This window comes from Gracilinanus agilis, chromosome 5 (genome assembly GCF_016433145.1).
Source record: "Gracilinanus agilis isolate LMUSP501 chromosome 5, AgileGrace, whole genome shotgun sequence".
In the NCBI taxonomy this organism is placed as follows: Eukaryota; Metazoa; Chordata; class Mammalia; order Didelphimorphia; family Didelphidae; genus Gracilinanus; species Gracilinanus agilis.
This window is the reverse complement of record NC_058134.1, coordinates 88621744-88643413: the sequence shown is the minus strand read 5'-3', so window position 1 is coordinate 88643413 and position 21670 is coordinate 88621744. Positions and strand designations below refer to the sequence as shown.

At 35.9% G+C, this 21670-nt stretch overlaps 1 protein-coding gene across 1 annotated transcript in view; it reads right to left on the bottom strand.

Moving 5' to 3' along the window:
* The window catches only part of PTPRN2 (protein tyrosine phosphatase receptor type N2), a 1449868-nt gene that overhangs the window by 47061 nt on the left and 1381137 nt on the right, over positions 1 to 21670 (bottom strand). The window contains exon 17 of the mRNA XM_044678956.1: positions 12285 to 12362. Within this exon, the coding sequence (XP_044534891.1) occupies positions 12285 to 12362 (78 nt within the window). The remainder of the gene's footprint in view (positions 1 to 12284; positions 12363 to 21670) is intronic.

The window sequence follows — 21670 nt, the reverse complement described above, 5'->3', positions numbered from 1 at the left end:
ATTGGTTCAAACACACAGCATTTCATTACAGAGGGCCTGCCTAGCTCTCTAAAGATTTGGTTAAGATTAAATCCAAATGAAACTTAATTTAAACAAACAATTTCAAAGGCACTCTTGGGGGTAATATATCTTTTTAGGTCACTGTGCATAAAAACAGAAGGAGAATTTTACTAAATCAAACAAACAGGAAGCCCATTTGGGTATCAATATTTCTATTTAGTTCACGGGAAGGATTAGCCTTTCCATTCGTTACTTTTTAAAACATTTCTTATGAACAGAAAGTAGAGCCTGCCCCAGGACTCAAAGTTATAGCATTTCGCTATGTTTTTACTATTCTGGGATGTAATTTAGCTGGACAAGTTTCAGGATACAAACAACAAATAGCTTTCTAATTTGGAATTTGGGAGAATGGAAGATGCTAGTTACTCAAACAATTCTGGTTCATTCAGTTAACACCTGCTCTCTCAGGAGTTCTTTCTAGTTGAATCCTTTCCTTTATCTCCATCCAACCTTGTTCTCTTTCTTAAAACCTAAGGGTAGATGAAAGAGCAATGACTTACATATGGAAATTATTATCATGAAAAATTCCTCTGAGATAGGCAATAACTTGTTTTTCTTTCAGAAACCATACTTCAGTTTAACAAACTCAATTCAACAAACAATTATTAAGCACTTAGGATATACACAACAACATGTTTGCCACTCCAATATTCTTTCCATTATGTTATTCTTGACTGGTGAGAGTTTGTCATTTGTAGTCTGGTTCCCGACCTGACATGCTATACTTAAGCCATCTTTTTTTCATCTCCACTGAGTACCTATTCTTCCTCTAAACCTCTGGCTCAGTAATGAAGTCAACACTATCATTTCTGGGAAGGATCTGTTAATTACCTATGATTCTACTTTCCATTCCCTTGATTACTGATACCAAATCACCATTCCCTGGCTATCATTCCCATATCTTGTTTTTCTCTATTAGAGTGTAAGTTCTTTGAGGGCAAGGACTGTTTTGCTTTTATATTCTTAACCCCAGTACCTAACACAGTGCCTGGCACACACTAAGTCCTTAATAAAATCTTTTTCATTTATTCATTTCATGGTAGAGACAAAGAAGAAAAAAGGCAAAATTCCCATCCTTAAGGAACTTAAAATGGAAAACTATCCATTGTAATAATAAATAAAAAGCCTCTATCAACTAACTAACCCTAATGCTAACCCAAGAAATCCAATATGCTACAGTATACTTAGTAATGGTTACTAGATTCAGGTATTGAACTGGATGATATAAGAAATGCCAATTCCTAGAGCCATCTGGTTGATAAATGTTAGATGATGGTACTTTTACTGAATTTATCAGGTGGGCAAAATGAAAAGGGTATCCCAGAGGGGTCCATGGCATTCTAGAATGTGACCAGAGACCATCCTTATCTTTGAACTCAAAGTGCCCTCTTTTCTCTGGTCAAAAAACTGAGGTCCATCATCCAACCACAATAAAATCTTCAAAAACAGATCTTAAGATTTTCTGGCTTGATACTAGAACTTTTTGTAACCAAATCTAAGACTGGCTCTCTTTAGTATGGGGTAAAATGTTGCTCATGGTCTCCTGCAATAATTAAATTCATTCACTACACATTTATTAAGTGCCTTCTGTGAGAAGGCACGGAGTTTATAATGATTCTTCTCCACTGAAGAAATTGTTATTGCCACTCTACAACCTAAGGTGTGTGGTCTATAAATCTGGAATAGAGATTGTTATAAACATAAACATGCCGTGTTTCTGCATTCATTTATTATAGGAGGAGAGAAAAGCACCATGTCGAGTAGAGGAATCAGTTCAATTTAACAATGGATGCTGGCTACATCTACAGAGCTCTGACACAACCAGTTAGAAAAGAAAATTAGCCAGTCAGTCATTTGGTCTAAATGATGACAAATAACTAGTTTAACCTACTATTTCACCAAACTGACTGGTTTCTTCACTGCCCCTTCCCACCTCCACCTCTTTTCTAAGCCATCACTTTTCTGATCCCCCAAATCAAAAGAAAATTACAGGGGAGGAAAAATTTCTTCAATTTCAAAACACACCTTATAGGGTTGGAATGGACCTTTAGAGCAGACTCCCTTAAGGTGATTACATTGGCAGACACAAAAATCTCCTAAACATCCTTTTCAAATGTGTAGTGAAAACATCAAGCTTTTGAAATTACAGCAAGACTTCATTCGTTGAATAGACTATCAGTCTGAATTCATGGAAAATTTAAATCATTAAATATCATAAAAGTACACTTTGGATACATTTTAGTATATATAGACATACCAGTAATTCAAAGTAAGTGGTAACAAAGAATTTCCAAGTCATGGTCCCATGGGACCTGATTCAATCAACCCCTTAGTTGTTTGTGAGAAAATGGATGCTGTTAAAATGTTTGAAAACAAATTGTTCTCTAGAGTAAGTTAAGCGTTTCCTTTCTCTCCCTTCACCACGATCTTGTTCACATTTGTTTCATAGACTGTGCAGAAGGCCAATTTTAACCTAGCCCTGTTGGAATGACCTCAAATTCCAAATTAGTGAGGTTTCACTGTGTTTGGCACCTTATTTGTTGGGTGCACATGACTGACACAGAACCAGATAGATCTGACAGATCTGGGCATTCTGATTTGTTGCCACCCATCTACATAGCCCTCTGAGGGCAGAGGTCCAGAAACCTTGGTTTTGCCTTACCAGGAGCAATTTCTCAGCAAGCATAGCAATTACATCCCCTGAATGTCTGATTATGTTGTAGTCATAGCCACCCTAAACAATCAACACTGGTAATGGCACTCAAGGTCATACGGAAGCCATTGAAATTCCAAGTTGCTCTATTTATGTATTTTTTAGGAATATGTTTCATTAAAACTTATTTATGATATCCCCTACTATAGAATGAAAGGTACTTGAAGACAGGGATCAGATTATTTTTGGCTTTGTACCCCAGTCCTTGTCAACTGGTACATAAAAAGCATTTATAAAACATAATTAATTGTTGGATTCATTAATCATTTCTTCTGAGTATTTTTGGAAGGAAGCAAATATGTCACAGTTCAAATCATTCAGATACATCTATCTTTTTTCCCTCTCAAAGGACTAGATTACATATAACACAGTAAGAAACACATTTTAGAACTCTGAATGGATTAGCAATAGAGATAGAGACAAAGGGAAACCCACCTTTTTAGCTATCACATGCAATGTCCAGTCCAGGAATGTAGCCCAAAGTTGGTCTCTGATAAATAGCAGTAACCACCTCTGGATTGTTTTTCCACTAGCAACAACTTAATAGTTGTCCAAGGGGGTGAGGGGACTGTTAAATGCAAAGCACTGGCAATTTTACTGAAAACCACACTAGACTTCTTTGAATAGGGTCTAAGAGCACGCTCATTTTTCAAGTACAACAGACTTAATATGTCTTGGTGTGCCTACCATGTGATTTAGGGATTTCCATGGCAAGCGCAAACACTCATAAGCCAGAATTTTTTTGAAAGTGAACAGTTGTACAATTACTATTGATGTATTTATTCTCAATAGCTTGACATGTACATTAAGTTACCTGGGCCCCAGGGAACATTGTTACTTATGAACTACACTCTCCTCAGCCTGCTTTCATGTTCTAAATTAAATATGCATATTTTACACCTTAGATAGAAGAGGCACTTTTAGGCTGCCATGCTCTTCAAGATGAGTACCCATTAAGAATGCATCAAGCCCAGTTGTAAGCCAAGAGAAGAAAAAAGGACTGTGAATCAAAACTGTACTTGAAAGCTGAAAATTCAGTAGGATTTCAACTATGATACAAAAAGAAGAATAAGTAAAAGGTATTCAGGCATTTTGTTTGATTTTAACCAAAGATTAATTTCAAAATGTTAAGATGGGTTAGGTAAGAGCACTGGGGACTAAAGTTATTTTGAACATAAACATGTCTTCAAAAGGATCACCATTGTCCAAGCCTGAGTTGGAATTCTGCGTACATATATGGGTTGTTATGATTTTATTACTATTACTACTACATAACGATGGTTTAGAGAGGAATAGGACTTGGGAAACTTGAGAAGCCATATATGAATTAACTCATGTCTACTATATGTCTATTTTAAGTGGGGAAAAGGGGTAGTGAAAAAGCAGCTAAAGTGTTAGCAGTGACTTAATGAATTATCCCTTAAGTCCAGAACTGAGAGGCAGCAAGCACAATGTAGTGTGGGCAGAGGGGTTAGATTTGGAGTTAGGAAGACCTGGGTTGAAATGTTGCCTCAGATGTTTACCAGTTGTGTGACCTTAACCAAGTCAATTAACTTCTCTTGCCTTAATTTCCTGTAAAATGAAGGGAGTAGGGACAGCTAGGCAGCCTGATAGATGGAGAGTTCAAATCTGACCTCTGACACTTCCTAGTTATGTGAGCCCAGGCCAGTCACTTAATCCCAATTGTCTAGCCTAGATATACCCTCTTCTGCCTTGAACCAATATTCAGTATTGATTCTAAGACAGAAGGTAAGAGTTAAAAAAAATGACAAGAGTAGACAGAGGGAAATATTATTTTATTTGACACTTTGGGCATTTCCCAGCTATCGTAGATATGGGCAAATCTTTTAACTTTTCCTTCATAGGTCAAATGAGGATAATAATATTTGTATTACTTGATTTATACTGAGCTGGTTTGAAGAAAACACTTTACAAATCTCAATGTGTTATATACTGCTTACTATTGTGTTAATTTATTATTAACTATTACCTATCAAGAATGTTCTATACTCGAGCTGAAAAGTCCATTGTAAAGCACGATATTAGGGAGAAATTTATTGAGTTCATATGAAAAAGACCCGGGCCATCAAGACAGAAAGTTGCCTATCTTCACCAAAATATTTATAATAGTACTTATTGAGGTAGCAAAGACTTGAAACAAAGTAGGTAATCATTGATTGGGAAAAGGCTAGGCAAGTCATGGTATGCTAATATACTGGAATATTATTTTATTATAGGAAATCATGAAAAATTCAGAGAGGCAAAAGAAGATTGATGATCTGACAGTGTGCAGTAAGCAGAACTAGGAAAACAATGGACAGAATGACCTCAACATAGTAAATGGTAAGAAACATTACAAAAAACCATGAAATTGAGCACTGTGTAATGATATCCAAGTAAGGTCCAAGAATATAGATCTCTTCTTTTACACAGAGATGGAGATCTGGGGTTGTAGAATATTGCCAGGTGTGTCTGAGGTAGTTGATTATTGGTTAATTTTGCAGAACTCTTTTGCTCCCCTCTTAGATTTTTAAATTCTCGTTACAAAGGATGACTCTCCAGAGAGGGGAGAAGGAGGAATATATCCATAAATGAATGTGATATAAAAAGAAGATTAAAAAAATAAAAAGGACAAGGGTTTATAGTGAACTACAAACTTGCTAGATGACAGTATGATGAGGCAGCTCTAAAAAGCTAATGTAGTTCTGGGATGCTTTATCAAAAGTATAGTGTCCAGAATGAGAGAAGTGAAAGGCATTTCATCTTAGGAGGATTACAAAATTTATTCAGAAGAAGCCTATTGAGGTAGTAGAAGGAATTTACATCATGCTATGGGAGGATTACTTGAACATTAGGTATAGCAACAGAAATATTGTTTGAAAAATGACTTATGTATGTCCACCTCCAGAAAAAAGAACCGATAAATGGAAATAAGCAAAACATAATTTTATATATACATGATGCCTTCTCTAATGGTCGGAGGGGAGGGAAGGAGGAAGCTAGCTGAGTATTTCAATGTAAGAAACAAGCAAATAAATTTAAATAAAAAGAAAAAAAAAGACCTTGAGATGTTCAGTCTGGAGAAGAGATGCCCTGGAGGGAAAACATTATTACAACCTTCAAATATTTGAAGTTTTTATGCAAAATAGAGAGACTAGATTCATTGCACTTGGCGTCTACAGGAAGCATTAGAATGAATGGGTAGAATTTATGGGGGGCGCAGATTTCAAGATGACATGACAAACTTTATAACAATTAGAGTTATCTAGAAATAGGATGGGGCTTCCCTGGGAGTGAATTTTCCACCCCTGGAGGTCTTTACATGAAGCCTAGTTTGTCATTTTAGGGAGATGTAGAGGGAGCTCATGTTCCACCCAAGAGTTGCAGAGGTCCACTCTAACTCTAATATTCCATGAGTTCTTTTTATCTAGAATGAAGCCTGGTGCAAAGTACATGCTCAATAAATATTAGATGAAATGAAGAAAGAGCACAAGAAGAGCAAACTTCTCAAAATCTTTACGTTGGGCATGGGGGCTTCATCTGCCAAATATGCAGTGCTAGTTTGCTTGCTGGCCCTTTTGAGTACTTGATTCTTAATAATCATCATGTCTGCAAAGTAGTTATCTTTCTGCTGCTCAGTGCAATATTCATAGAGGTAAGGGAATAATCTGAGAGTAGACATATGAGTTCCGAAATCTTTTCGACTTGAATCAGAGATCTATAAGTGCCTCTGATCTTAAAAAAATGAATGTGAAGAATTTGAGATATTTGTTGTCTATATTATTAAAAAATTAATCATGTACTGCTTTATGATATGTCATGTAGCACTCTTTAACTCTTTATTTTGTTGATTATTTATTTTGTTAATTACCTTTATATGCATTAATTTTTATCTTGTTTCTCTACTAGAATGAAAATATAGACAGGGACTCTGGTGTATACTTCATATTTCCCGTACTTCTAAGCAAAGTATCTTACTTACTATAGATGATCATTTAATTGGTAGATCTAAAACGCAAAATTTGGGCCATTAGTTCTAAAAAATAAAGGATATATTTGCCATCATTCAACATTAATGCTCTAAATCAGAATGTTTTTAAATTAAGTAGATGGTAGTTCTGGATCTGGAGTTTATTTAAGTTAAAGTAGATCAATTAGTATTAATAATCAACATTAATTAAGCAATTATTGAAACATCATGTTGATTCATGTGACCTAAGATTGCCTTCTTTTGGCCTATTTGCCTTTCTTCCTCTCTATTAGGCATTACATGAAATCTAGCCAGGAGAGGTCATAACAATTTTTAATAACTGAATTTGTCTTGAAGAGCAACATATTTTGTTGAATCGCTAGGATGAGACTAGAAAATTAGAAGGCAAGAGCCCTAGATAACCCTCTTCCTACTGAGTTATCAAATAAAAATCTCTCTAGGGATTAGAGAGTTAGGGTTGATTGTCTAAGGGTCTGTTGAGGACCCAGATTAATGGAGCAATGAAAATAACATTGGCATCTCCTGAAAAAGACTTGAGGTCCATTTATTTCTATGAACCTCTTGACCAAGGCAATGTGAATGGGAAGGACTCCCTCTTCTTATATTCACACTTTAAGGGTTTTAAGTTATCTTTCTGAGATTTCTTTTTTCCCTTCATGGCTAACATCAATATACATTTTAATCTAATTTCATATATATATATATGCACACACACACACATATATATAAATGTTGTAAATTTGAGAAGGAAGGAGATATGAAATACCATGTGATTTGCTTGGGACTCATATTGATAATCTGGGGTTCCCGATATCCCTAAATATACTGTTGTGGTTAGTAAAAATTTGCTACCCTTTACTTCTCTATACATAAATAATCTTGATGGCAAATCTCCAATTGTTTTGACAGAGATGACTGAAGAGTATTTTTCAACTAGAAAGTGTAAATGTTGTATACTACAATGTATAAGGTATTGTTTTCCATTTTAAAAGACAATGTTTATAACTTGCTTCTTTGTAGCATATGAACTTCTGGTTCAGAAAGATGTAACTTCACAATTAAGATCTATATTCATGTATAGATATATATGTATGTATGCATATGTGTCCTATGTTCTCATTTTCAAGGCAGCATATGGAAATAATTTTACTTGCAAAGCACTTGACTTCTGTTTTGGTCTAGCAGAGTGACTGACAAATAGTAGATGCTTGCTTGATTTGGTGAAGTTGAAGAGATGCCTATAACTCAAAAGGGAATTCAAATAGTAATAATAACATTTATATAGCACTTTACATATAAATATCACATGGGATCTTCACAACCACAACTATTATTGTTCCCATTTTACAGATGAGCAGTTTGGAGAGAGAGGTGGGGAGCAGGAAGAAGAAGACAAAAAAGAAGAGGAAAAAGAAGAGGAGCAGGAGCAGGAGTCTAACTCAGGAACCAGAACTAAATCATCCTTCATGCCTTCTGGTTTTGTTTTTTTTCCTGCCCATTTCTCCACCTGTTTGATTTAGATACACCAAGCACTTCCTCTACCTAAGGCATTGTCTTAGAAGAGTGGGCCTCATTGCCAGAATCAGAGTAAGTAATCAATAATTTTTGACTTACTTTAATGACAATTTCATCCTTCAAGAAGCAAAAGAACCAACAAGGCTAAATTCCATTCTGAATTAGGGTCCCCTAACAAAGATTGGTTGTTGAGGAGTAAGTGAAGATAACCCGGAGGGTGAAAGTGTCTACTTTGTCTTCCATTTGTAATAGAGGAGGGGAAAGCAAAGTTTAATCTGACAGAAACCCTCAATTTTAGGAGAGAAGATTTCAAAGGGTTTAGAGAAAGGATAGCTAGGCCCCTATGGATTTAAACTCTGCAGGGGAAGGTAGACCAGAAGGAAAGGGATTCTCTCAGGAATGAAATTCTAAAGACACAAAAATAAATAATTCTGAGGAGGAGAAAAAGGTGAATTGTCTAAAGAGACCAATGTGGATGCACACCAAGAAACTTGAATTTTAAAAAGTCAAATATGAAGATGGAAACATGAGAGGTAATAGATGCACACAGAAGCACAGCACAGACCTGTGACGATAATGTCAGGAGTGTAAAGGTGCAGAATGAGCTGAAGAAGGAAAGGAAAGCTCGGGGGAAATGAAAGTGTTGGAGATTTTTTTTTATTTGTTGCTGTATTGGGGAAGAGAGGAAGATCAGAGAAGGGATAGTAACACCACTCAGGGTGGCTGCTATGGTTTTCTCTTACTTTGCCTACAAGAAGAATGTTCTTTTGACAGTAAAGGACCAAACAAGAAATGGGTATGAGGGAGTTAAACATCAATATTAATAAGATAATAACATTGAAATATCGAACTTCTCTTAATAATCTCAAGTCACTTGGCCCAGACTTTCCACATCCCAAGTTACTAAAATGACTTGTATGGATAATTGTGAGGATACATATAGCCAGTGAGACATACCTCACACTATAGAGAAAGAAAGTTACACATAATTGGAGAAGGGTGAATGTTCTGATTTTTTTTAAAGGAAGTAAATGGATTCTGCAAACAATAAGATAGTGAGCTTGACTTTGATCTCTGACATGCTAGAATGTATTAACAAAGGAATTGCTCCTTTATATTTAGAAAAGAAAGTAGTGACTAGAAAGAGTCAGCATGATGTAATTAAAAATAAGATATGTCATTGGTGATGAAACATCTGCTTACTCACCTTTTGACAGAGAGGTGCTATTGTAGGATGAGACACATATTTTTGGACATGGCTTATAGAGAAGTTTATTTTGCTTTACTATGCTTATTGGTTACAAAGATTGGGAAAAAATAAATGACTGATATTTTAAAAAATGTATTAAGAATGGGCCACTCGACATTAACCAATTTCCTTTTTTTGAGAATGTTACCAAATTGGCCCATCAAGGAAATGTTATAACTACAGTTTATATAGGTTGGAGCAAAGTAGTTTTCATAAATCTCTCCTATCACTCTTGTGGAAAAGATGAAGGCATGTAGGTTAGAAAGTAGTACAATTAGGTGGGTTCAGTCAGAACTAGATGAATCCAAAAGCATACTAATGGACTAAAAGAATAGATTTGAATTGTCTTCAGTGGAGTGCTTCAGTGATCTGTGTTTGGCTTTGTGACATGACATATTTATCAATAGCCTGGTTAAAAGTATCAATAACAAATTTATAAACATTGAAGATGATGCAAAGCCGGAAGGGACAGCTAACATACTGAAGACAGAACTGGGGTTCAAAATGCTACTAACAATCTAGAAGTCAAAATTTAATATGATAAATGTCAAGTCTTCTACTTCATTTAAAAACCAATTTCACAAGTGCAAAATAGGGGAGGCATGATTAGGAACTAGTTTTTCTGAAAAAAATATTTCAGAATGTTAGTGGTTTGCAAACTCGATGTGAGTCACCAGTGGGATAAGATGGCTAAGAAAGTGAATAAAATGCCAAGACTGCATTAGAAGAAGCAATGTCCAAGACGAGGGGAGGTGATAGGATTGTTGTATTCTGTCTTCTTCAGACCACATCTGGAATGTCATGGTCAATTCTGCACAGAGCATTTAAACAAGAACACTGACACGGAGGGTATCCAAAGGAAGGGACCCAAAATGGTGAAAATTCTTCTAAATACTTATTTTAAAGATCATAGAATCTTAAAGCTAAAACATACTTTGCAAGTCACCCAATCCAAACTTTCAACCAACACAATTATATCTTTTACAACGTGCCTGGTAAACCTCTGCTTGAACTCTTCTACTGACAGAATTCACTACTTTACAAGGACATAGTTTCCATTTTTGTTAGCCCATTCATTTTTCCTTTGAACCAAAATATACTGCCAGTATTTTTCATCAATTGATTACTTTCATTTCTTTCCTCTGGAGCAACATAGAGACACCACATGATACAACAACAAAAACACCAGATTTAGATTCAGTTGTTCATCTGTAAAATCTCTTTTGGTTTTCCCCATCATTCTTTCCAGATAATATCCCTTCACCTTTCTGAAGACAACCATCACATCTCACTTTAGCATTGTCTTCTACAGGATTAACATCCTATATTCTTTCAACTGTTACTTAAATGATGGTTCCTAGACTTTCCCACCATCCTAACCCTCCTCCTCTGGACCATTCTTTGATGTGTACTCTTCCTTTTGAAATGTTAGGAAGTTAACCTGATGGGCATCTCAGTGCCCAGTATTTTTAAAATATATAAGTTGCAAGATCTACCATTGCCACCTGGAAAAGCATGCTGTATAGGGTTATCCATGCCTTGGGCAGAATCAATGTGTAAATGATTAATAACCCTCAGTTAAACAGAAAATACAGTTAGAGTACTATCACGTAGTTAAAAAAAAATTTGTAAAATATCTCCACCATTAAGAGCCACACACAATGTAAGATTTCTGAGCCATAATCCAGTTGAGAAAGAAAAATTATGACAAAATTTTTTTTCTTAAGCCACTAGAAGATAAAAATGAATATGCCTTAAAAAGGTAAAATGTGTTGAATAAGGCTAACTTTTGGACATATGTATGATAGAAAAAGGAGTTGGGTCAGCCATGTAATAAGAATGAGAGATAATAGGCAACTCAAATATCATACTCATCTTTATGAAATACTAAGAGACTCGGAGGAAAAAGTGTTACATTGGCCTCCTATGGAAGATTTAGTCTCTACCCTTACCTTCTGTCTTAGTTTCTGAGACAGGAGAGTGGCAAGGGTTAAGCAATAGGGGTTAAGCGACTTGCCCAGAGTCACACAGCTGGAAAGTGTTGGAAGCCAGATTTGAAGCCAGAACCTCCTGATTCCAGGCATGTTTGCTTTATCCACTATGCTACATAGCTGCCCCTACATATGGAAGATTTAAGGGAGGCCGTGATCAAGAATTGAACTGAATGAGAAGGAATAGATAGGTTGCAATCTGAACTGGTAAGAGGAATGTCCAACACTTTTTAAAAAATCCCATGAGCATGTTTATTCCCTTTCTTTTTTCTAATTAAAATAAGAAAATTAGGTGAAGCTCTCTAATATTTTTTACCATAGGAACCTGTCCTCCAGGTACAGCTGCCCTTCAAAAACATCTGAGATGTATGTAGAACTTGAAGGTTTTATGAAGCACTTTATATTTATTCTCTCATTTGCTCCATACAACTCTGTGATGCTCTTGTTATTCCCATTTTACAAACAATGAAAATGAGGTTCAGAGAAGTTGTGATCTGAATATTAGAGGTGAAATTTGAATCCAGGTCTCTCCCTGGCTTCAAATATAACCCTCATTGTACAGCAATAACTTTGCCAATGAAATTTCACAGATTTTTAATTTTTAAATGAAATGACCAATGCAAGATGTTGAATGTAGTGTCAACACAGGCATCTTGGCCTATACAACTGTGTTCCACTGAACTTAATAAAGCCAAGGGGGTTAGTTATTGAAGACCAGTTTGATAAATCCCACTTTCAGAAAGGGTTTAACTTAAAAGGACTTACCTGCCAAAAGTCAGCCACAGTAGCTGGAAGTGGTCCTTGGGTAGCAATATATGCAGGATTTCTAGGGTCATGATCCATCTGAGAGAGACAAAATTATAACAAAAATTACTCAAAATTTTTCTTAAGCTACTAGAAGATAAATGTATTAAAAGAAAAGTTGATAAAGAAAATCTATATTATATTGTCTTGATTTATGATGTCATTTTAGTATTCGACCATTTCAGAAATGGAAAAAAATCTCTTTGCCATATTTCCCAAATAAATGGGAAACTGACCCTTTTAAGTTTCAAATACTTTACTTACTGCTAATATTGGGGTTTCAAGATCAACAGCTATAAAAAATGAGGCTCAGTAGCCCAAGTAAATAAGTCACCAACAAATGAATTAAGTTCAACATTTGAGCTCTCATTCCTAATAACAATCCTCAAAACATTATCCATGTGTTTAGAAATGGAGGAGATGGGATCCCAGCTAGGATTCGGTGCTGCAACTTTTAGCCCAACCTTCTAGAGGAATTGTGTAAAAGTCTCCAAATGCTATAACATTCATTGAGTCTATGCTGCCAATGTAAGTACCCTCTAGTTTTACCACAGACATGGCACTAGGCATAATGGATCCATTTGTTCTTACCAGTGATTGTGAGACAGTAAGCTCTTAACTAAGAGAAAACACCACTCATCCGTGAAAAAGGAATAAACTCTTCAGGGCTCAGGAAATGTTCATTAATAACTGGCATCTTATCTTGTTGGTTGCTCTGAAAGTGTTAAACTCATCTCACATGGGTGGTAGTTTTTGTTTACTTCAAGAGAGTGGCTCATACTAGCTGAGTCATCATCAGACTTGAGTCCAGGGATATTAAGAGCCCACAGTGAGATAAGCACTTCATAGAAGAGTGGTCCCAGCCTTCAAGTAGCTAATTTCCTATTCTATTTCCACCATGCCAGTTAACAAGGAACTAAAAACAAACAAACAAAAAAAGAATGCAGTTGTGGGCTTTCTGGCTAGTTGATTTGTCCAAATGCATCCTGCTAGCCTCAATAGAGGATGTTTGGCTTGAAAGACCTTAATTATAACATTTAATTCAAAGACTGACTGAGCAGAAAAAAAAGAGGGTGAGAAACAAAGCCTTGAGAACCAAATAGGATTACAGTGCTACACTGAAGGTTTTCAGAGCAATAGGGTGTGTTTCTTTTCCCTAAATCCTAAGCCTCAGTCAACTAGTAAAAGAGGAGGGAGTGGAGAGTGGGAGGATATTAAGCTCAATGTTCAAGAAAACTTTCTGATAGAATTCTCAGATTGGATGACTTCCTAGAAGGAGAGTTAGAAGCAAAACCAAATTGGACAGGTTCCAAAGGGTAAACCTACTAAGTCATTCTACCATGGTAGAAGGGGCAGTTTGTTGTTGTTCAGTCATTTTTGGTTGGGTCCTACTCTTTTTTTTTTTTAAACCCTTGTACTTCGGTGTATTGTCTCATAGGTGGAAGATTGGTAAGGGTGGGCAATGGGGGTCAAGTGACTTGCCCAGGGTCACACAGCTGGGAAGTGGCTGAGGCCGGGTTTGAACCTAGGACCTCTTGTCTCTAGGCCTGACTCTCACTCCACTGAGCTACCCAGCTGCCCCATGGGTCCTACTCTTTATGAACCCAATTTGAGGTTTCTTGGCAAAGATCCTGGAGTGGTTTTGCCATTTTCTACGCCAGCTCATTTTACAGATGAGGAAACCGAGGCAAACAGGGTTAAATGACTTGCTCAGGGTCATATAGTTAGTAAGTGTCTGAGGCCAGATTTGAACTCAGGAAGAGGAGTCTTCCTCACTCCAGGACCCCACTTTCTCACCCAGCTGTCACAACAGTTGTGTTGTAGGATTTCCAGTTTCTCAAGTGAAGATATTTATTTGTTGACTCATCCAAAGCCTTTCTTCTTTGTTTTGAGTGCCTACGTCTTGATTTTAGGGCCTTCTGAAAAGGTACTGCATCTTTTCTTACCTTAGCATTATAATTAAGAATGTGTGGCATACACAATGCAGATGTGAGATGTGCCACCACATGCAAAGCTAAGCAATAAGTTATGCTATTTCAGAACCATTTAAAAATGTTGCTCTAAGTTTAAATTTTAAAAAGGGGAAGTACGAGACAGATTCCTTCTAACAGGCATCTCCTGAATTTGTTCATAGCCTATCAACATTTTCCGTGGTGATGGTTGTCAGCATAAAAGAATGCACCTTATAATTATGTGCACTATGAAAAAGGAAAAGCGCATAAAAGAACAGATGTAAGTTATTCTAACAGAACAACAATGTGATACTTTCTGGAAAAAAAAGATACTCAGGAAGGAAAATGCCTTTGATGCTCCTAATTTTCTGACTCATAATTAAAACTGGACCTAGTGTTGAAATTCACCACGACAAATACAATACAGGTAAAATTATGTTACTCTTATTGAAAGCACCAATTAAAATGTTGCAGAAGGAAAAAAAAAGAAAAACCTCAGGAGAAACAAATAAGAGTTTTTGATTTTCAAAATATACACTTGTGGGGAATAGAGGGGGTGATAGCTCTTTGCCAGAACTTTGGCCTCTTCCCTGTAAAGAGTTGCATAAAAAAACTTAAAACTCCTCCTCCTTGTCAAATGGGTCTTTGGCTAAAAGCAACTGGGAAGGCAAAGCATTTTAAACTGGTGCTATATTCAAAATAGTTACATTTTAAACAGCATTCAAAAGAACAAATGTGTGATTAAGAGCAAAAGTTGGGAATGGTATAAGGAGGATAAATAAGTCAGCATTTATGAAAGGTCATAATTTATTTTACAGTGATTAAAAACATTTTTTTAACCAACCACCTGTTTGTATGTTAAAGACAAAAGCAAAGAAAATCAATGATGATGTAAGTAGTATTGTCATAGAAGAATACTTTTAAACACTCAACTATCTAGTAAATCAGACCTGGGCTACTCTTGGTGTTTTAGCACTAATCAGCTGCTGTCAAAAAGCTGCTATTTGGAATGTGGCAAACATCATAATGAGCACAGAGTGGAGAAATGTGTCATCCATTTAACAATAACTCAAAAGACAATTACAATTATTACATTCCAGGCACATTCTGTTGTACAGAAAACAATTATGGGCAGGGACACTTTTTGCTCATAGGAATTTCTGTTGCCTTATATTTGCTATCATGCTATTAGCCAGTCTGTAACTGAATAAAAATAAAGCAAATATTTAACTACTTAAACATAATATGTCTCATTAACTTCTAGGTGCTTTTTGGAAAGGTTCATATTTGAGAAAAAATTTTAACATGAACAAAAATGTACACATACACATATATAAATTAATATGTTATATATTCTATATAGACTAACTAGATATATTAAACAGATTGTTATATATAATTATATATAATATGAAATACTAACACTATTATATACACACCTACATATATATGTGAATATGTTTTCTAATCAAATTAATTGATTGGAGAACACAGCATGTCTGCCTTTCTACCTATCCATTCCAGTAGTATGGAAGTGTCTTGTCAACCATCTCCTCCTCTGTATATTCTCTTGGATACTAATAGTGTCAGAAAATCTTCCCTATTCCCTTTCTCCCAATTTCTCATTTAAGAGAACATTTGAGTTCTATTCTTTATCTCTGTGAATGTATTCTTATATATACATATATAAACCCCCAAATATAGATACAAACACACACATATATATGTATATATATATATACTTAATATAGACACACTCATATTATATGTAATAAACCACAGAGTTAAAGTTAGAAGGGACCTTACAGGTTATCTAATCCAACCCCCTCATTTTTCAGATGAGAGATGAGAAATGAGTTGACTCAAGTCATATGGGTATTGAATACCAGATCTGGAATATACTCAAATTAAATTTGTTAATAAATGCATAAGGCATAAGAACCTCTCTATAAAGCTCTTTCTCTCTCTCTGTCTCTCTCCTCTCTTTCTCTCTTTCTCTTCTCTCTTCTTTCTTCTTTCTCTCTTCTCTCTATTTGTCTCTTTCTTTCTCTTTTTTCTCTTTCTCTTCTGTCTGTCTCTGTCTCTGTCTCACTCTTTCTCTTCTCTCTCTTTCTCCATCTCTATTCTCTCTCTGTCTCTCTTTCACACACACAAATACCCTATTCTAGGTCTGATAATGAAATCATCAATAAAATATATGTCAATTTGTTAAGAAAAAAAGACATCTGGTCTGTATAAGCTCTAAAGCCTGCTCTAAGTTTCTGTCAGTGAATTAGCTGCATAGGGTGAAAAGACTTTGTTTCTGTGAGCTCCAAGTTTCCATGCTTTCTCACAGCACTAAGTGAATGGTGCATTTGGAGCAGGAAAGTGATGCAATTATTAAACATTTTCTCTTATAATGGAAATTTTCACTGCAACATTGCCATAGCAGACAAGTCAGTATCACAGTGAACCATCCTTAGAGGTGGTTTTGTGATTTCATGTGAAAAAAGGATTAAAGATCATCGCAACCCAAGTGTAATTATAGAATATAATTTTGCTTTTGCTATGAATATTCCTGTCCCCCTGGTCCCCAAAAGAAAACCATTTGTTTCAGCTGAATCCTTTACTCATGAGGAGGCTTGCATTCCTAAGAGGTAGCAAAAATCAAATAAAATCCAAGGAAGGTTAATTCTTAAAGCCTTTGGAAAGTGCATAGGTTTGTTTTGTTCTGTTAGGATCCCGTTACACACCTCAAATGGTAGAATAGCAATTAAAAAAAAGAACTGTCATTGCTTGATTTTGACTAGAGAAACTATAATCTCTCTCTTTTTAAAAGTTTTATCATCTGTCTTAGTATCAGTTCTAAAACGGAAGAGTAGCAAGGGCTGGGCAATTGGAGTTAAATGGCACAGCTAAGAAGTGTCTGAGGCCAGACTTGAATCCAGGTCCTCCTGACTCTGGGTCTGGCAGGCTATCCACAGTGCTATTTAGTTTCCCCAAGAAACTATAATCTCTAAGAAGAGAACTTGGAAACAATTTTCTCAACACTGTTGCTTCTCCTTTATCCATATTGTTCATATTCCAAAGCTTGGAACCATCTGAGAATGCTTTCTGGTTGAAGAGCTTTATACTGATGATAAATGAGAAGACAAATGAGCAATATTCTTAAATTCTGACTTCAATCAAGTAGACACTAAATGATCAGCTTCTGTTACGTATAGCTTAGATAAAAGTGAGGGGCGGCTAGGTGGCGCAGTGATAGAGCGCTGGCCCTGGAAGACTCATCTTCATGCGTTCAAATTTGGCCTCTGACACTTACTAGATGGGTCACTTAACCCTGTTTGCCTCAGTTTCCTCAAGAAGGAAATGACAAGCAACTCCAGCCAGTATCTTTGCTCAGAAAACCCCAAGTAGAGCCACGAAGAGTCAGACACGACTTAAAACAACCAAATTGTATACATCGTGGAAAGAACAAAATTCTCATTTTTCTATAGGCCCCTTTCCTTCTTACACTTTGATTTCAACTTCCCAGCAATATGCACTTTACTATTATGTAAGGCACAGAAGGGAAAACAGTTTCTTAAAAGTATATTAAAAAAATAAAAGTGGTTTTAAGTCATCTTCATCTAGCACTCACATATATAGTTGAATATGGCAATAATAACAATAACTGACATTTATATAGCACTTTGTTGTTTGCAGAGTGCTATTATCTCATTTTCATATATATGCATATAACTGTTCTTAGGAAAGAACAACACTCTTTTACTGAAACACAAATCTAGAAGAACCTCAAGAAGGTCTTATAAATCACTTTTGTCTCTATGTTATGGAAAACTGGTCTCCATTTGAATGTGTTAAATGACTTTGAAATTGAAATTTTAAACACTTTTTCTCCAAATAAATGAGATAATAAAGAAGTAATTCCATTTTTAGATGTCATCAAAATTTTCAGAATTGTTCTAGGTTAAAAAAATCTGTATGCTGTGTTGGAACAAACTGTCATATTAATAACATTCCTCAGTCTGGTGTCTTCAATAATAAGCAAGCTGAGTTTTTAAATGTAGTTGATGGGTTTCTCTCTCAGACACCCTATGAGGGGAAACAGAATTCCCATTTACTTTCATGACCTCTGATTTAAAAGCAAAGATTGCACATTATTTACTACTGGATGATTTCCCTGAAATTTAATGAGGACTAAGTACAAATATGACAGATGTAATTATCGTAGTTTTATTCTGCACAGTCAGGGTCTCCTTGTGCTATAATTGCAAGCCTTTCATTCAACTGCTGGTAGCAGAGTTATTATCATTGTACTTTCAGTGATTTCTGAGAGAGGAGGGAAAGTTGGTATCCTCTAGCTCATTCTTACAACCCAGAATTTAAAAGGTATCCAGAACGTTTGCTTATCATATGAAATTTTAAAAAATTCATGAAATCATTCTATGGAATCCCTTGTGCTCCCAATAGTCACTGACCTAGGGACTAACAGATCAGTTTTTGATTTTAACAAAATTGAGACTAGGTATAACAGGAAAGAATAGACATGCAAACCAAACACAAACATATGTGTGAGCATATATGAATATATGTGGGTGGCTGCCTCCCTTTAGCAAATATCATTGTTATTTAGATTTAAGGGAGGGCTGGATCAGCTCAAACATCTGGAAGCTGGGCCCCTGGCTCAATAATATGGAGATAGCTTAGTCACAAATAAGATGATGTAACTCAATTCTTTCTAAATTTGAAAATAATTGCTTTTTTTTTTACTCTATTCTCCTGAGATGTCTCAGGCTCCAAGGGGGAGGGGGTGGATGGGTGGGAATAAAACTGCTCTTTTCTTTCAATTCAGTCAATCCTGGTCTTGTGTTATTAACACTCACCTTGCTGACATAATGAAAAAAACATATTCTTGTATAATCCAATATTCCTAGGCCTAATAACCAAAATACCACCAGGAAATTCTGATCATTACTGAGGTTATTAAAATAAGAAGACAGAGTGGTAAACATATGAGCTATATTTTTAAGCCACAAATAACTTTAAAAAATCCTAATCATATCCCATTGCAGTAAATGAGAAAAACCGATTAAGTGTCCCCAAAATGGCAATTTTGAAAATATAAATGAAACTAAACTTGATTATTTTTTTCCAGGAGCAAAGAAATCAAAACTATCCAACTAATTTCTCCCCTTTCTTTTTAAAATGATCTGGGCTATGGCTGGGGTTGTGGTGGGATATATTCAGTAGCTGAAGTAATTTTGACAAAATCTGTGATCAACTTTTCAACTATTAAATCAACTTTTTTTCTTTTTAAATTTACATTTTAATTAGGTGAGAATCAAGGTGCAGATGAAGTCCTTTAAATAAGACCTATAGATTAGTATAAACAACTTCCACAATTATTATTACTGTTACTATTGTTATTGCCACTCACTCTCTTCCTGTATGATTCTAACTGTATCTATTCTAATTGTAGGCTCAATAGTATAAAGCCCATTTTTAATTATGGTGGTATTGAAGGTGGTATTGGGGGTGCTAAAGATCTAATCATGTGGCTTTGTCATATAGGCAGGTTTTTTTTTTCTATGTGCCTGTTCTGAACCAAGGAATAGGATTTAATCACTAGCAAATAGGAATCATTTATGAGCAGTCAGGTGGATAGATTACTAGGTTTGGAATCAAGAAGACTCATCTTCCTGAGTTCAAATCTAGCCTCTGACACATTAGTTGTGTGACCCTGGGCAAGTCACTTGATCCTGCTTGCATCTCTTGTTCTTTTAGCATCCCAGGTTACTCTTCAAGAATATTCATTACCAATCAGTAGCTTTTCTTCTGCAGTGGGGTTTCTACAATGGTAATTGGTTCCCCCACCTCCATCCCAAATATAGATTTAGAATAGGAAGAGACTTCAGCAGCCAGGCATTCTTAACAAAATGCACAATACTGTAAAATAATTTTTTGGATAACTATTTTAATATTCAGTAGCAACTTTCCCCATCACTGGTTCCATATCTTGCAGGTTGGCATAAGAAATTAAATGGAAATTTAGGGGGAGTTTTGCAGAAGCTACAGATGACATGTGGAGATGAGCAGACAACACAGAAAAATTTTAGAATCTCAGAAATGCATACTTGACCCAAAATTTACAATAAAGTATTGAAACACTTAAAGAAAAAAAATTCAGACTTTTCTTGTATAAAGGGAGAGCCAAAAAGTTTTACATGGCTTTTCCAAAATTGCAGGGGTGCTGCTCCTCTAATCCCCATGATGTAGAAGGAAGAACTATAGTTTTTTCCCTTTGTAAATTTATATATTTTATTTAATGTATTTAAATATATTATTCTGTGAAGGAGTCTGTAGACCTTACCAAATTGCCCCTTGTCTTAGGTCATACAACTAGTCAATTTCATAGATCCAGATTTCTGAGGATCAGAGGGGTTCCCTTCTTTCCCCAGTTCTGATTCTGTGAAAAATGAATCATGTGATAAGATCTAGGGCTTACTTGATTAAAACAGACAAAACCCTAAGTTGTCCCTTGCAAAGTGCTTCTGGCTCTGATCTAAAAGGCTGCTCCATAGAAACAAAGCAGCATTGTTTTAATTCTAAGACAATTTACTGGGTAAGTGAATTTTGCCAGGCAGGTATATAAACTTTCTGTAACTTCTTCATGCTTTCTACTTAGAATCTCAGCCTCCTAACTCGAGTGGCCAAGTACTTTCTTTTTACTATGATCTCAAGTGGCAAGCATCTGAACCATCATAACTTTGTAATCTTCAGAAAGATTCCTGTCACCTTGCTTCCCACAGACACCAAATTTAAAGAAAATCCTTTAAGAGGGGCAGGAAACCACAGCAAGCAAAATTTCCCCTACCTTGACACATAGATAACACATTCCCACAGCTCAGGCCTTCAGTTTAAAATGCCACTAAGTACACCCTTTTAAAAACCTGTCTTCTGGCAGTTTCTTTACTTATAGATAACAGCTTATCTTCTTTTCCATCTGCAATCATATTCATCGCATTCAGTTTTGAAAAATCTGCCTGAGTTACCCCTTGAAGCCTGACTTTTCACCCTTTTCCTTCCTCCTTCCAATTCCCCCCCTATTTTGTTGAGTTAAGATTGGCCAGATAGCCCCTTTTTCAACCTTATCTGGCAAACCACAGTCCACAGAGAAAAACAAAATAATCAACAGAATGGCAGAATGGTGCCCACATTAGAAGTGGGTGGGTAAGGCATTTCTGAAAGACAGAAATACTTACTATTCAGTGGGGTCTTGGGCCAAGTGGTTTATAAGAAATTGCCATGTCAATTTCTTCCCCCCACAAAATAGACAGTACTTGAAATCTTCACTACAATTGTAAGACTCGATTCCTCCAATTAGGACACAATCAGGAAACAGTCTCTTTTTCT